The 15,443-nt window shown below is 37.5% G+C and overlaps 1 protein-coding gene across 1 annotated transcript in view; it reads left to right on the top strand.

Annotated features, from left to right (window-relative positions):
• The window catches only part of ADAM28 (ADAM metallopeptidase domain 28), a 73,039-nt gene that overhangs the window by 11,260 nt on the left and 46,336 nt on the right, over nucleotides 1-15,443 (top strand). Inside the window, exons 3-8 of the mRNA XM_044268099.1 lie at nucleotides 2,762-2,838; nucleotides 4,391-4,469; nucleotides 6,088-6,164; nucleotides 7,758-7,947; nucleotides 10,772-10,843; nucleotides 11,763-11,834. Coding sequence (XP_044124034.1) covers nucleotides 2,762-2,838; nucleotides 4,391-4,469; nucleotides 6,088-6,164; nucleotides 7,758-7,947; nucleotides 10,772-10,843; nucleotides 11,763-11,834 — 567 coding nt within the window. The remainder of the gene's footprint in view (nucleotides 1-2,761; nucleotides 2,839-4,390; nucleotides 4,470-6,087; nucleotides 6,165-7,757; nucleotides 7,948-10,771; nucleotides 10,844-11,762; nucleotides 11,835-15,443) is intronic.

Below are 15,443 nucleotides of genomic sequence, written 5' to 3'. Positions count from 1 at the left end.
CATATATTTGCATAGGTGGATATTTGACAAGTACTTAATCAAGGTCCCTGATGTTGGGAACTTAACTTCAAAGGTAATCCCTATTTTCCCAGGATTCTGCCTCCAGAGCACACACACCTCCTTAGAGGCCAAAACTGCCATGCTGCTGGCCAATGCCCCAAATAGAATATCTGGCAACAAAATGCCTCCCTTACACTGGAAACAATTTCAGGCCCGAGCTAGGTCTGCCAGGTTTCCCGGAGGCCTCAGCTTACTGTATGTTATGACAACAGTTGTACTATTGGCATTAAGCCTTCCTGGGACTTCTAGGGTGTGATTTGCTATTTGCTGTGTGCCTATGGGCATCATCTTGACTTTATACTCTCTCTTCCATCTTGGGAACATCCAGGATAGTGGCCTTCCCAGTCCACCCATTCAACCTTATCCATGGCATTTTTCCTGGAGGACGTTTATTTTTATGTCCCTGTGACCAGCTAACCTTACTCTTTGGGCTCCAAATCATTGCCTTCTAGTGGGTACTCTCCAAATCAAAGTGCATCTTTCCTCTCCTCATTCATAGTTCAGGACTCAGGTTGCACACAAAGAGGATAGTTCTTTTTGTTGTTTTGTTTTGTTTTGTTTTTGTTTTTGTTTTAGCAGACATTTCTCTCTACCACGGACTTCTACTAGGGACATGAGGTTATCACATCACCCAGTGCAACCTCTTTTATAAAGACTTGTTTTCTTCCTTGTTGTTTCCTTTCATCTATAATCTATGCCAGTGTTGGCTTAAACTTCCAGTCCAAAAGCAATAATCTTTTCTAAAATAATCTCCAAATAACATTTTAGGTGAAAATCCACTAAAATCCATTGCTAACAGAAAATAGTTATCTGGAAGGCTTTTCTGGGAAGAAGATTATATCTGCTATCCTCCTAATATTTTAATTCCATCTGGCCTTTCTTAAATCTAAGTGATAAGTGGTTACAATGATTCCCCATAACTGATTTTCAAACCTCAAACCTCAGGCCTTTTCACCCCCCAGCTGCTGTTATTCTTCAGTAAGGTGAGTTACAGCAGCCTCTCCTCATCTAGATCTGCAGTATAGGATACTTATACCCAGGACCTTTTGACATCAGAGAGGACTCTAATAACTAACCATTTAAAGGGAATGGGAGCCATTCCAACTGACCTTGGAGATGTTGCATCCCTACACAATCCTTCTGACCTGAAGTGTCTAATGCTATTAATACTATTGTCCCTTGCTGAGCTCAGGTACTGCTCTGGCTAGGAGAAGGAGAAGAGAGGAGAAGCTTGGCCTTAGGTGCAGCCCAGCAGAGGAAATAGCACTCCATCATATTTGGTCAGCCATACTTAGATCTCTTTAATAACAGTGTTGTGGCACTCCCCAGTGTATTTTTAGATTTTGAGTGTAACCATGGTTAATAACTCTGTTTTACAGAACAAAATTAGAATTTAGTACTCAATAACATCTTCCCTAACATACAGTCTTCTGTATCTCTTTTTGTATATCTAAATCTTGAAACGGTTCTCCTTTTCCACATGAGGTTTGCTTGAGGTGATATTTTCTCTTTCTGAAGTCTTGAGATCTTAATTTCTCTCTGATTTTTGAATACATACACCTGTTGTTTTGTCCACATTCTGACCTCCAGTTAGCCATGAGAATACCGTCAGACCAAAATTCATCAGTAGGAGTCTTTGAGGTCTTTGGGTCTGTGGACATACATCCTTCTTCTCAAATAAGTTCCCACCCTGCTTCACCTGGCTAATTCACAACTCAGCTTGCATGGTACTTCTTCAAGAAAGCCTTTCCAGACCTTAAGATGTTAGACAGCTTACATTGCACTCATATTTATATCCCATATCATACAACATAAATCACTTTTATTGTCTGTCTTTCCACAGGATTATAAGATTTCTGACAGTAGGGGTCAATTTTTCTTGCTTTGAGTTGAATTTCCAGAACTGAGTAGAGTCATGCATATAACTAACACTCAAGTAATATTTATAAAATAGATGGGTGGATGGATGGATAGAGGGATAGAAAGGTCTCAGATAATTTGTCTATTCTGGTGGCAGAGTTGTTTGATTTGTTTAAAGAGGCTAGAAGCAGACATTTGGTATATAAACTATATAGACTACCATTAAAGAAAGAGATGAATGGATAAAGAATATGTGGTATACATATACAATGGAATACTATGCATGTCATATGATCTCTCTGATATGAAAAAGTAGAGAGGCAACATGAGGGGTTTGGGGGGTAGGAAAAGAATAAATGAAAGAAGATGGGATTGGGAGGGAGACAAACCATAAAAGACTCTTAATGTCACAAAACAAACTGAGGGTTGCCGGGGGCAGGGGGATAGGGCTCAGAGGATGGTGGGGTTATGGACATTGGGGAAGGTATGTGCTATGGTGAGTGCTGTGAAGTGTGTAAACCTGGTGATTCACAGACCTGTACCCCTGGGGCTAATAATAAATTATATGTTTATATAATATATATATATGTTTATATAATGTTTTTATATATTTGTATATATAATTTATATATGTTTATATATAATTTATATAAACATATATATAATTTATATATATGTTTATATAATGTTTATATAATATATATTATATATATAACTTTATAATATAAAATTTTAAAAAAGAAAGTAGGCGTTGTTTGCCAAAGATTAAAAAGATGAACACAGCTGAATGAATATTTGTGTGTGTTTATAATGACCAGTAAGTGTTTGTGCATTTTTGCAGGAAAAATTTGAAACTGAATTGAAGTATAAAATTACAGTTAATGGGAAAATTGCAGTGCTTTACTTGAAAAAAAACAAGTAAGTGTTTTTATTGCTGATATTATCCTTACCGACAGCAACTTAGTATGTGGAAAATGTGCTAATTGAGGCTTTTTCTGCTTAAGGCTCTCGAAAACCCCTACTAATAAGTTTTTTTCTCTCAATTGGCCTGGGGGCAGGTGTTGGTGAATATTTGTTTCTACCAAAGTAGTGGAAACACATTGAGTAAAAGAACAGTTTACTAGTGTTTGGATCCTTCCAGTAATAAAATATAATGCATGAGATACAATTGTATCAAATTCTGTGAAAAAGCAGACAGATTTTTAAATCTTACCCTACATTATTGTAGTTTATTATTCTAATACTCAAAGATTAGGATTTAAAACAATTTGCAACTATTTCCATCAGGAAAAACAAACAAAAAAGACATGTATAATTAAATAAATTCAAGGACTAAAGAACAAGTCAGTGGTGAAACCAGACTGGGCTCTCCTGATGCCCACACCAGTGCTCCTCCCATCCAGCTACACACTGACCCTCCCACTTTCTCATCCATTATATTGTCCTCTTGTTCTTTCATTGTCCGCATTCAGGTCAGTTACATTCAACATTTCTTTCAAGTTTCACTGCCTCGATTCTGACTCAGATCTTGATGATCCTATATCTCGACGACTTCAAAAGTAGTTTTCTCCCCTAATTCTGTGCTTTCAAGCTCTTTCAATCCCTAAACCATTCTATATAGTACAGCAAGATTTTTTTTTTCCCCTCAAATAAACTATTGCCATTTGCAAAAATCACAACTGCCTGGACTTTGGAAATGGTGTGGTAGAATAGAAATAGTACAGGTGTGGACTTTAGGCAGACTTAGATATGATCTTTTGCCCCTCGAACTGTGTCATCTTATCTGAAAAATGAAGCAAGTCATATTTACCTTATTAGACTGCAGAAATGATTAAACAAATGATCCATGTAAGGTGTCTAACTCAGTGGCTGGCACAGAGACAACATTTAACATATCCTAGTTACTTCCTTTTCTCCTTGCCCTGCCTCTTTAAAAGGTATATCCAGATTCCTATGTGCTGTCAGGTAATTGAAAGAATTCTGAGAAGCTCAGTGAAAATGCCAGAAGGGCCCTACCTACCAAACGCAAGTCATTGACCACAAAACTTGCCACTGCTACAGTTGTTAGCAGTCCCTGGGAACTGAAAAGGACTGGGTGAAAATGTAGTTATCGCAAACTGATGAGGAACACTATTTTTTCAGTCATTTTTAAAGTCAACTTTATTCTTCTCAGTCCCATTCCTTCCTCAAGTCTCCCCTCAGAGAAGTATCCAAGTGTCTGCTTTCTAGCAGACACTGTTCCACACTACTTCGGAATGTCCACACTACTCAGGAATGCCAAAGACTCAGCTCCCTCAGTCTTTGCATTGTAAGCATCCTCTTCATGCTTGGACTCTGCTTGAGGGCTTAGGAGAAGGAGCTCAGGAGTTAAAAGCTTTCCTAGACTACCAGTGGAAGCTTTCACTTTGACCAAGGCACTTTTCAATTAGCATGAGTAACCATGAAATTTTTTCTTTTTTTTTTCCTCCAGGGATCTCCTTGCACCAGGTTACATGGAAACACATTATAATTCCACTGGAGAGGAGGTCACCACAAGCCCACAAATAATGGTAAAAGAGTATCCTAGAATCACTGTCATTTGGGGTGTGACCGGGACACCCAAGGGCAGTGTCATTGCCAGACAAATAGTGAAAATGAAACAGCATTTACAATGTTGGTGCTTTTTCCAGAAGTAGTAATTTCTTAATACACCCCCTAATATTTGTACATTTTGACAAGAACAAAGTCATTCCTTGACAACCATGGTAACCCCTTGATTATGTGGGCTTCCCTTCAGGGGCTCTCTATAAGAGAGTGGGAGGAGCTTCTCATTTTCATTAGAAGAGTGAAGAATTGAATACATCTAGTGTTCTTAGTCAGCACTATATAATCTCTAGATTATATAGTGTCTCCAACTCAAGACTATTTCCTCAATAACAGAATTATAGAATTCTGTTTTCCTTAAATATTTTTTACTCGTGACTCTTATTTAGAAAGGTGTGAAGTCATGTGAGGAGTATTTTATCATTGCCATCTTTCTGAGCTCCATTTTTCTATTGGCAGGCCTTCTGGCATTCTCTTCATAGTGATGGCACAGATATTTATGTCAATACCTCATCTGTCTCAAAGCGGAAATGTGTGCTTGATTAAAGTACATCCACATGGAAAAGTTCTGGGATTGGACATTTTTCTCCAGATGGAGAAGGGGAAGACACACTAACTTATTCTGCTGAAACTCTTTGAATAAATTAAGACATAAAATATAATCCTGATAACTCATTCACTTGAGTTTGTAGGTGTTAGAAAAAAAATAATGATCCACAGATGAGTGAAATCATATGATAATTGTCTTTCTCTACTCGACTAATTTCACTTAGCATCATCTTCTCCAGCTCCATTCATATTGATGCAAATGGTGGGTATTCATCCTTTCTGATGGCTGAGTAATACTCCATTGTATATATGGACCATAACTTCTTTATCAACTCATATCATATAATTTTACTTATATGTGCAACATAAGGAATAGTGGGGAGGGCAGGGAAGGGAGGGAACACTGAATGGGAAGGAATCAGAGAGGGAGAAAAACCATGAGAGACTCTGGACTCCAGGAACCAAACTGAGGGTTACAGAAAGGGGGGGTTGGAGAGATGGGGTAACTGGATGATGGGTATTAAGGAGGGCACATGTGATGAGCTCTGGGTGTTACAAGCAACTAATGAATTGTTGAACACTACATCAAAAACTAATGATGCACTATATGGCAGCTAACTATACAGTGGCTAAAGAAAAGAAAGAAAGGGATGACTTCCATGAAGATAATAAAAAGAAAGAAATAAAGTAATCAGCCAAGGGAAAGAACGAATGTCTGATATTTTGGAGGCTCATATTTTAAACTTCTATCTATAAGTTTGTTTCTTCCAGACTGCATTCACCCATTATCCTTTTTCTGCAATACCAATATTTACTTAGTAAATGTCCTTTAAGCATTGGATTAATTAACCAAATATTAAAGATTTTAACCATAAAAACTTCTTAACCTTTTATTTACATCTCTAAGTTGACTATTGTTCAGCATAAAATTATTTGAAAACATAGATCTTGTTTCAACCTTTCAAATTCAAATTTAGCAGTGTCTCTAAGAAACATGTACATTCTCTTACAAATCTCCCTTTTTCTTTTCTTTAGGATGACTGTTATTACCAAGGACACATCATTAATGAAAAAGTTTCAGATGCTAGCATCAGCACATGTAGGGGACTAAGGTAAGGCTTCATAAATGGTTTGTGTATACCTGTGGTAATAGGGTGAGTGTGTGTGTTTTTAATAAACCTGAGGAATCTCAAATAGAATGAATTATCCTGTAGTTAAATATAAATCCTAAGGGTTCAAAGATTTTGAAATTTAAAGGAAACAGTTTCTCTTGATAGTGGTTTCTAAATTCACACATCTGAATTGCTTGTAGAGGTGTGTTTGTTTGTCTGCTTATTTTCAAAATACAGTTTTTTGAGTCCAACTCTTAAAGGAATGGGTGCTCTTCTCCACCTTTCCTCTTTAAACTCTCTCTTCAGCTTGTGCTATCCATGCCCAGCTTTTCTTTTGTATATTAATAACTCCCCAGGCATCTGTCTACAGTGAGATATTTCTTCTGATGCCCAGACTTGACTATCTAATTTTGTCTTCCATATATCCATATCTCTTCCATATTTGGATAGATTAATGAAATCTCAATCTTAATAAACCCCACATCAATAATGTTTTTCTCCCAAATTTCATGTCTTTCCAGTGTTCGTTATTTCAGTGAATGATATAATCAACTAACCACATGCCCAATTCAGAAATCTAGATTCCTTGATGATATCTTTCCTCTCAGCTACCCATTTTTGATCCATTTTCAAGCCCTTCTGATAGATGTGCTAAATATTCACTGGGATTATTCAATCTATTCTTTCTCTACTGCCATTTCCTAGTCCAAACTACCATGGTCCTTTGTGCAGACCATGAAGGGTCTCATATTCATCCTTGTCTTCTAGTTCTGTATACACTTAACCAGTCTCTGATTATATACTTTTATGCTTTTTTATCCTAGCAGTTATCTATAATTATGAATATTTCATATATGTCATCTAATTATATTGTTTTGGGGTCAAATGTGACTATTTGATCAATATCCATCTTCCTCATTTTACTATAAGCTCCATAAAAAAAAACCATGACTTTTTTCTCTGATTTTCTGCCCTTAATCCAAGGACTAATGAATAAGGGTTCCCCCTAACTGTTGGTTAAATGTATCTTAATTTGGAGTTTTAGTAGAGATAACTGAGAAGAAGCTGGTAATATTTGTTGATCATGTGCTTTACATATTATGTCCTTCAATCTTTATAACCATTCTATTAGGTAGGTATTATACTCTTGTTATAGAGGTCTCGAGAAACTAAGGCAGTGTGAGTTTATGTATTTTTCCCATGGTATCACATCTAAGAAGTTATAGACCCAGAATCCTAAGTCTTATTTATAAGACCACAAGGTCTTCATTTTCAGTGCACCTTTAGAGCGGATGAGGTATTAGATTGGAAGAACACTGGGTGAGAATGAGGAAATTTCCATTCTAGCGTCAGCACTGACATAAGTTAGCTATGTAACATTATAGTAGTCACTTCCCCCCAAGAAATCCGATTTCTCATAGAAAAACTAAGTTTAGATAATCTCTAAGTGTATCTTTAGCTGCAAAGTTACACTATATTCTACCGCCATGAACTTGAAATTATTTGGTATTGGAAATTTTTTAAAGTCTGTAAGTCTATAGCACCCAAAAGCAGGAATATTTTTTAAGAAGTCAGGATTCTCATGTTTTTCAGGGGCTACTTCAGTCAGGGAGATCAAAAATACTTCATTGAACCTTTAAGCCCTACAAATCAGGATGGACAGAAACATGCACTCTTCAGTTATGATCCAGAGGAAAAGACTAACAGCACCTGTGGGACAGATGACATACTACGGGCACACGGATCTCGGCAGAGTATGGTTCTACCTGCCCCAAGTCTGGCGGTATGCATACTTTCATATTTTATTTGCAGTGCTTTCATGTATCCTGTCCTGGCTGTCCTGGGTTCCAGTATTAGTAGTTACAATTAACAGAAACTTTATAGTCTTGGTTGAATTACTAGTACTATAGTAGGCTATAGAGACACTAAAACCTTGTGGTGCCTTGATGATTTATTTAATAAGTATTTGTGGATTAACTATTATTAACAACAATGTGCCAAGGTTAAAAAGAAATTTAAATATAATGCTTGCCCTCTGGGAACAGGCAACTTTGACAATACCACAACATACAACAAAGGTATGAAGTATTATTACTTTCACATAAAATATCCTGCTGTCTTTATGAATGAACCCATTTAATAGTTTTCTTTCTTGAAGTACTTTCATAGGTGCTTGGGATGTAACAGTGAGCAAAAATAAAGGCAGGATATGTGCAGAGGAACTGAGGATATTCTTAGATATATGAGTTCAGCTTCCAGTCACAGAAGAAAAATGAATATGGCTTGTTTGAAACCATAGGGAGTCATAGTCATAATTGCTTTCATTTTCTTCACGGGATGCTTTATATCCAGTCATCTCTTCTAAATGTTTTCACCATCCACAAGCACTGGGCAGAATTTGTCTTAACAAAAGAATATCTCTTTTGGGTTCAGTTTGCTGTGGATTTAAATTCCACTGGTGATATGATACCAGGATCCCACTAAGAACTCACTCCTAGAGATGAAGGATAAAATAATCAAGGATAAATTCTAGATTTGGGCCTGAGCAAATGATGAATGGTAGTGCTGTTAACTGAGCTGGGGAGAATGAGGGAGAAGCTGGTTTTGTTTGAGGTTTGGGAATCAGTAGTTTTATTTTGACCACATTAGGTTTATGGTATTAGACATTTGAATGGATGCATGAAATAGGTATTAATTGTAACAGTCTGGCCTTTAGAAGAGAGGCTAAGGCTGGAGATACTCATTTGATAGCAATTAGTGCAGAGTTCCTATTTAAAGAAGGCATAACACAGGATGAGATTACTGAGGAAGAATGTGTAGATAAAGAATGGGACCCATGGCTGAGATTTTATGAGGGCCTCTAATATATGGAGGTCAAACAGAGGAGGGATGACAGTGAATTGCAAATCCCTGTAAACTTAGGGCCCCACTTCCCTCTGTAATCTCCTTTCCTTCAACTCCTTTCCTACGGACAACTTCCCCCATTATGTTCTGAGAAGCACAGACAATTTTTCTGTGCTTTAAACATGCCAATATCAATTCACTTCACAATCTTTTTGTTCATTTCTTTTCTCTGCTGGAGTTATCTTCCAATTTATCTTCTCTTGCCTGATGAGAACATTAATGAGAATATTCTCTTAATATGTTTGCTGCATGACCAAACCCTTACAGCTTTCCCTGACCACCTATTCTGATATAACTACCTCGGCACTCAGTATCACGTGACTCCATTTACTCCTCTTCACAGCACTAATCACCACCTGATTTACTCATGCCTATTTGCCTAGTGGGAGCTTCTTAAGGCCACGGACCAAGAATGTTTCATTGCCTTATTCTTAGCACCCCTGGTGTCCAGTAAGTGCTAATGAATACACTGCTCCAATGGAGGCTGGGAGGGAAGTGTTTAGCTAGAGGACTACACCTAAAGTCTACTTTCAGTAATGTGTTCTTGCTAATGGAAGCTTATTGCTCTCTTAAAAGACAACCCCTTCTGTGTGCCTGGGTGGCTCAGTCTGGTAAGCATCAGACTTGGCTTCTCAGGGTTGTGGGATTGAGCCCTGAGTCAGGCTCCATGCCCAGCACGGAGTCAACTTGAGATTCTTTCTTTTCCTCTCTCTCTACCCCTCCCACCATTCATGCTCTCTTTCTCTGTCTTGCAAATAAGTAAATAAAATTAAAAAAAAAAAGACAAGCCCTTCCAGATATGCAACATAATAAACTTTGATAGTTTATTATTTAGTATGAATAATGTATCTGCTACTTTTCAATGGAATAATCCACTAGGAAATATATCTTTTCTTGCTGTTGTTGTTGTCTTGTTTTGTTTTGTGGAGAAAAAGAAACAGAAAATAGGGAAGCTTGGAATGTGGGAAAGAGACCCAGCTCTGCCTGAGGAGAAAAGAGCAGACTGGGTGCCATGATGGGTCTGGGCATTGCACCATTGCTGAGGAAGGGGGTGCTCACTAGGAGAGGGATAAAGGCTGCTTAAACCCACCACCACCACTACCAACAACAACAACAACTACAACAAGAAAACACTAAGAGGTTGCCGAAGTCAGAGTTTTTCTATTTCAGGGCAGCATAGTGCAGAAAACCCATTGTTCAAAAAATCTGAAAGCTTTTTTTTTTTTAATATTTTATTCATTCAACAGACAGCGAGAGATCACAAGTAGGCAGAGAGGCAGTCAGAGAGAGAGGGGGAAGCAGGATCCCTGCTGAGCAGAGAGGCGGTTGCGTTTTGGGGCTCCATTCCAGGACCCTGAGATCATGACCTGAGCTGAAGGCAGAGGCTTAACCCATGAAACATCCAGGCATCCTGAAAGCTTTTGGTTTTAGTTCAAGCACACCTATTAGTTAGGTGTGCAATCATTTAAGTTCTGCCAAAATGAAAGAGTCAGACTAGAATGTTGCTCATGTCCCTCTAGCTCTGATACACTGAGGCTTGTCTATAGTTAATTCTGCTTGTTAAGAGTTAAAATGGTAATGTTGTTTTCTTTTATTGCTAGATATCAACCAATCTTTTCCAAAATTACACTTTTCAAATAAAAGAATGACTCTCAAGGAGAATGATGCTGTTTTAGTGATTTTCTTTTTTATATTTATTACAGAAATCAAAAGACCAGAAGGGTCTGGAACATAAGAAATACGTAGAATATTATTTGGTCCTGGATAATAGTGAGGTAATTATAACAGATAAATGTGTCTTTCCAAATCCCCTTCTACATGTATTTATTATGGGAAATATTAAATATACAGATCAGTTTTGAAAAATCATGAATATGAGCTATTCTTCTTTATGAATTGTTCTGATCCTAGGAAATTTGACATATAATTAGACGGATAGGATTTTTCCTTCTCAGAAATGTATACCTATGCATAAAGTGAATTTTTTGCATTTTATCTTCTATTATTATCTCCAAGTTTAGTTTCCAGTTAAATTCCTTTCAATTTTGTCTTTTATTAAGCAGTTAAATCACTGATAAGTTAGAATTTATCTTCATCTGGAAATGGTAAATGTATAAGACTGATGAACGGAATCTTCTGAAAAAATATTTTTTGGGGATAATATTTGTTGTTTACGTTATTTTACAAGAATGCATTTTCAAATTTTGGAAATCTAAGGTTCACATGTATGATCTCAAAAGGGAAAACTTTGCTTTATGATAATATGAATAAGTTAATTTGTTCAGGCCCTAAAGCTTGGCCTCTCATTATACTACATGCACTTATCATTTGTCATTCATATATATATGTATATATATGAATAAGCTATTGCTTGCACCAATTCTGCACAGCTTATGAAACCATGGCATTTAAATGGAAATGTATTTAATAATTCCTTAGAGCTTTACTGAGCCACTATTTCAGGGGTAAAACATCATCTCTACTCTGAAAGTACTTTAATTTAGTCAAAGGTAGCATTTTGCTTCTATCTTTTAACTGTTAATTTTTATAACTGATTGTTAATTATAACCACAGAGAAGTAAAATAAACTGAAGTTGCCTTTTTTTTTTTTTACCTTCCAATTATATTCATTTCTGACAGTGCCCATATTTTGTCATAGTTGGCTTTTTTGTGTTTTTGTTTTTGTTTTTTCAGTTTAAAAAGTACAACCAAGATCCAGAGGAAATAAGAAAGAGGGTGTTTGAAATGGCCAATTATGTCAACATGGTATGGTATACTTCAAGTGGAATTTAACAATTTGTGAGGCGGTGTCATTGGGTGTATCTATGAATGCTTGTGAAGCAGGGAAAGAAAGTCAATACTCCCAGATTAATAATACTGCTGATTGGCTCTTGAAATTTTGCTATTTAATTAAATATTAATATTACATGATAGAGATGTTTCTCCCTTACCTGCCACACTATTCTCAGGTTGATGAAGATATAAGAAAGAGGCCATTTTGTTTGAATTGCTTTTTTGTTTTTTTTAAAGCCTGGGGAGATATCACAGACCAGCAATTCCCAACAGAAAGCCAGTCTATGGGAGAACATGGGAAAACAAACAAAATCAACCAAACTCTGGCACAGTAGTATCTTTCAGTACATCATTTCACTGAATCTTCAAAACAACTCTGAGATATTTCTAAACCTAATTTATAACTAAAGAATTAGATTCTGGGAAGCAAAGTAACTTGCCTAAAATCCCAAAGTTAGGAAATGGTAGAGGTAAGATTTGAACTTGGATTTGTTGGATTTCAAAGTCCATTTCAATTGGAAAGATGTTGATTTTGGTATGTAAACATGATTTTGTCATCTAATTAACAAAATCTTTTAAAAATGATTTCTGCATCTCTTCTGTTTAAACCTTAATTGTTAGTGCCTTGTTTAGTTGAATGTACAGTTAGTCTGCCTACTTACATGGGTGAGTCACTTTGTGGTAGCCTTCAAGTTCTCTAAGGATAGAGAGAAAATGAAGGTGGATTCAGTGACCAGCATCATCTGTATCTTGTCTTCTCACCACAAAGATCATTCTGACTCTTATTAAAGAACCCCAAGAACTGGCAATATTTATTGAACACCTTTGTGACAGGAACTTTTCTAGGTGTCAGAAATAGAGTGAGACACAAAACTGACAAATGTCCCTTCAAGGAGTTTACATTCTTGTTCAAGATGAACATAAACACCCCACATAAAGAGTATGTAGGATGGGGATTATAAGTGCTAAAAAAAAAATAAAGTGGTATTAAAAAAAGAGAGAGAGAGGTTCGTCTTGGGTGGTATGTTAAATAGGAAAGCTCAAGTCCAAGGTGTCCAAGGTGACATCTGAGTAGGGAAAGGAATGTAGGTAAGAGTCTGACTCTAAGAGAGGGTGTGCAAGGCAGAGTGAGGTTCTAAGGACACAACCTCGATTGTCATATCTGAGGAACAGTGGGTTGCTATTGTGGCTGGCATGTAGTAAGGGTGGGAGGGTGGGAGTTGATGATATCAGACAGGGAGTAGTGGCCAGAACCTGTAGTCCTGGTAGGACTGTGTAAAGACTTTGTTATTCTTTACAGGCAAGGACGACATTGGAGAGCCTGAGCTGAGGTATAACATGTTCGGATGTGTATTCTTAAAAGATCATCTTGGCTATTGTGTTGGAAACAAACTGAAGGAAAGCCACTGGCAGAAATAAGACCAGATAGGGGAATTATTCCCTAATTCAAGGCAGGAGATGATGGTGGCTTGAGAAAAAGCAGTGGTAGTGGATCTATTGAGAATAGCTGATCTCTGGATTGAGTCATCAGGGTAGATGAGGTAGATGAGAGATGAGAAGTATAAGGAAAGGAGAACAAGTGACATCAAGGATTTGGACCTGAGCAACATTAAGAATGGGTAACATGGTGGGGGATAGTGACTCAGATGGAAAATGAGGATTTCCATTTTGAACACATTCACTTTGACATTTCTTTTTGTATAAATATTTCATTATGTTGTATACTTAAAACTAATATAATGTTATATGTCAATTATATCTCAATGAAAATATTATTGTTTCTTAGTGGGGGTGACAATGATAGTGGATTGTTGATTTTTATTAGAAGTGTTCTATGACTAATTTTTTTAAATGTGTACATGTTTCATGTTACATTTTTATATTTAAGAAATGAAAATATTAGAGACTTTACATTTCAAAAATCAGAGAAACAATATAGGAAGTTTTCCTAAGATAAGCGGTAGACATACTGACAATTCCCTCTTCATGTCCAGCACCTAGTAACATGTGTCGGGTTATGACATTATAAAATTTTGGACCATTAAAATAGAAGAGAAGATTCATGGATGCAAAAAAAAAAAAAAAAGATTTCCAGGTGAAAATGCTAGATATACAAGATTGATGGGGTGCAGGGGCAAAGTCTGGGTGAAGTATAAATCCGTAAGTGTTTAACACATACAGATGGCATACGACATGGATCAGCAAAGTGTAGCTTGTGGCCAGATCTGGCCTGCTGCCTTTTTAAAAGCAGTTTTAATGAAACATAACCACACCCATTTGCTTATACATTGTCTATGGCTGTTTTAAAGTTACAGTGCCAGTGGTGGTGAGTAGTTAGGACAGAGACCACACAGACTCAAAGTCTGAAGCATTTTCTGGGGACCTTTACGGAAGAAGCTTTCCAATCCTGGTATAAGATAACCGAAGGAGTAGGTCTAAATAAGTAGGACAGAGACTGAGAATAGGTCCTTGAAGTGCTTCTTTGAGGAAATATCAGAGGTAGGAGAAACTGACAGAGAACAATCAATGATGTTAGGTGCTTCTGAGGACTGAGGATTGGCCATGGAATTTAACAAGGTAGAAGTTTTTGGTCACCTGGATGATGCAAGTTTCTGTAAGACTGCAAGAGTACAAGTGTGATTAGAGTGAGTCCAGTGAGAATAAGAAGTAGAATTAGAGACAACACAGAAAATTCCCTTCAGAACTCTTTTTTTTTTTAAAGATTTTATTTATTTATTTGAGAGAGAGAGACAGTGAGAGAGAGCATGAGCGAGGAGAAGGTCAGAGAGCGAAGCAGACTCCGCATGGAGCTGGGAGCCTGATGCGGGACTCGATCCCGGGACTCCAGGATCACGCCCTGAGCCGGAGGCAGTCGTCCAACCAACTGCGCCACCCAGGCGTCCCTCCTTCAGAACTCTTGCTAGAAGTGGGATCAGAGAAATGGGGAATAAGTGATAGGGATGGGGGTCATAAAAATTGTCCCCCCCACCCTGATAGGTCATCTCATCTGGTCATTCCCATGCTGATGGGAATGATTCTGTGGAAGGTTAAGCATAGAACTGCAAGGAAGATGGAAGAATTGCTGGAATAATCTCCTTGACCTGGGAATAGACTGGAGATCTAGTGCATGAGTGGAGAAGGTGGCCTTGGGCCCACAGCATTCATTCATGTAATAAATAAATAAATAAATAGTAGGCAGACAGTGGTGGGAGTTTGTGGATGTTCTCTTCTGGTTGCTTCTATACTCTGAGTGAATTTGGAAGCAGGGGCATCTACTTAAAGTGAGGTTTTACTAGAAAGTGTCACAATTTCTTAAAGAGAAGAGTGAGCATGGAAAAAAATGTGCAGAAGCCTCTGGGAATAAGTGAATTTTGGAAATGCAGCTGGTTTGCCGAGATTGGTAACCACCACTTGAGGTTAGTAGTCATGGCTTCCAAGTGAAAGTGGTCAGCATAGTGTGCTTTCTCCTGTGTTCCAGGGCATGATTAGGAGAGATCAAGGGAGGAATTGTTTTAACCAGGGTTGGAGTTTTGTCAGGTGGGTCAAATAAAGCAAGAACAGAAGAGAGAAGTTGAGGGAATC

The sequence above is a fragment of the Neovison vison genome, chromosome 11 (assembly GCF_020171115.1).
Source record: "Neovison vison isolate M4711 chromosome 11, ASM_NN_V1, whole genome shotgun sequence".
Taxonomy (NCBI): Eukaryota; Metazoa; Chordata; class Mammalia; order Carnivora; family Mustelidae; genus Neogale; species Neogale vison.
This window is presented reverse-complemented; position numbering and strand designations above follow the sequence as displayed.